Source organism: Buceros rhinoceros, unplaced genomic scaffold (assembly GCF_000710305.1).
Source record: "Buceros rhinoceros silvestris isolate BGI_N320 unplaced genomic scaffold, ASM71030v1 scaffold32790, whole genome shotgun sequence".
In the NCBI taxonomy this organism is placed as follows: domain Eukaryota; kingdom Metazoa; phylum Chordata; class Aves; order Bucerotiformes; family Bucerotidae; genus Buceros; species Buceros rhinoceros.
In genome coordinates, this window is record NW_010389590.1 from 15113 (window position 1) to 16639 (window position 1527).

General features: G+C 60.2%; 1 protein-coding gene across 1 annotated transcript in view; it reads left to right on the forward strand.

Annotated features, from left to right (window-relative positions):
• The window catches only part of RGMA (repulsive guidance molecule family member a), a 3962-nt gene extending 2695 nt beyond the window's left edge, over positions 1–1267 (forward strand). Inside the window, exon 2 of the mRNA XM_010134779.1 lies at positions 482–1267. Within this exon, the coding sequence (XP_010133081.1) occupies positions 482–1183 (702 nt within the window). The 3' untranslated portion in view covers positions 1184–1267. The remainder of the gene's footprint in view (positions 1–481) is intronic.
• Positions 1268–1527: the final 260 nt, after the last annotated feature.

Here is a 1527-nt window from a genome sequence, read left to right on the forward strand (position 1 = left end):
GAGCTCCAGCCCTTGGGATGTAAATGCCATGGGAGCCAGAGGAGAATTTCCACCACCTCTGAGAGAATCAGGGTTCATTGCCCTCTGCCAGGCCCTGGAGGCAAGACAGCGCTGCATGCGTGGGCATGCCGCCACAGGCCCGCGAGCAGTGGTGCTCCACCCAGCTCCAGCTGCAGGAGAGCTCCTGTGCTGGGCTGGGAGGTGGCACTGCAGATCCAGGTGTTGTCTTCAGTCCAGCCTTTGGGGCTTGACTCCACACAGTGTCCTCATTCCTGTGCTGAACCAGGATAGCCATGCCTGGGTGCCTGAAAGTTGCGGCAGCTTCTTGGGGTGAAGTACCTGCCCATGAGCTGAGGGCCATGCTCCTGGCAGGGCCAAGCAGGCGGCTCCTCCACCTCCCGTGCTGCTCCTGGTGGTGGCTGGCTGCTCTCCACTGGTCAGCGCTGGTTGTAACCCTGTTCTTCCTTTCCTCCCCGCACAGCTCACCATCATCTTCAAGAGCTTCCAGGAGTGCGTAGACCAGAAGGTGTACCAGGCAGAGATGGACGAGCTCCCCGCCGCTTTTGCCGATGGCTCCAAGAACGGTGGGGACAAGCACGGAGCCAACAGCCTGAAGATCACTGAGAAGGTGTCGGGCCAACACATTGAGATCCAGGCCAAGTACATTGGCACCACCATCGTGGTGAGGCAGGTGGGCCGGTACCTCACCTTCGCCGTGCGCATGCCGGAGGAGGTGGTGAATGCCGTGGAGGATCGGGACAGTCAGGGTCTCTACCTGTGCCTCCGTGGTTGTCCCCTCAACCAACAGATTGACTTCCAGACCATCCGCTCGGCTCAGGCCACAGAGGGTCGCGCTCGCAGGAAGGGGCCCAGCCTGCCAGCCCCCCCTGAGGCTTTCACGTATGAAACAGCCACGGCCAAGTGCAGGGAGAAGCTGCCCGTGGAGGACCTCTACTTCCAGTCCTGCGTCTTTGACCTCCTCACCACGGGGGACGTCAACTTCATGCTGGCTGCTTACTATGCCTTCGAGGATGTGAAGATGCTTCACTCCAACAAAGACAAGCTGCACCTCTATGAAAGGACACGGGACCTGGCCCCAGGCAGCGCGGCTCCCTCGGGGCCCCCCCCTGCCCTCTGGGTAGTGCTGCTGTGTTTGAGTCAGTGCTGGTTGTGCTTGTTATAGAGGTTTGCTCCTTTGCATCATGGAGAGTGGGAAGAGGGGAGCAGGAGGGAACCGGGGACGAGATGGCAGTGCTGAACAGTGGGAGGCTGGGTATCAGAGCCGCCTAGGTTCTCCTCAAACCTCAGCCTCTCTCTTTGGGACTAGGTCCTCCTCCTTCCCAGCTCTTGCCTGGGAGGAACGTGCTGCCAGTGGGACCAGGCAGGAGTTTTTGCTGGACCATATCTTGTCTGGACCTTCCTCACCTCCCCCTCTCATCTTCCTCCCACTGGTGGGGGTGCTGAGAAGCCGCCACCTCCTTTAGTGCTCCCCAGGTCCCGAAAATGCACGTGGTGACTGTGATATTG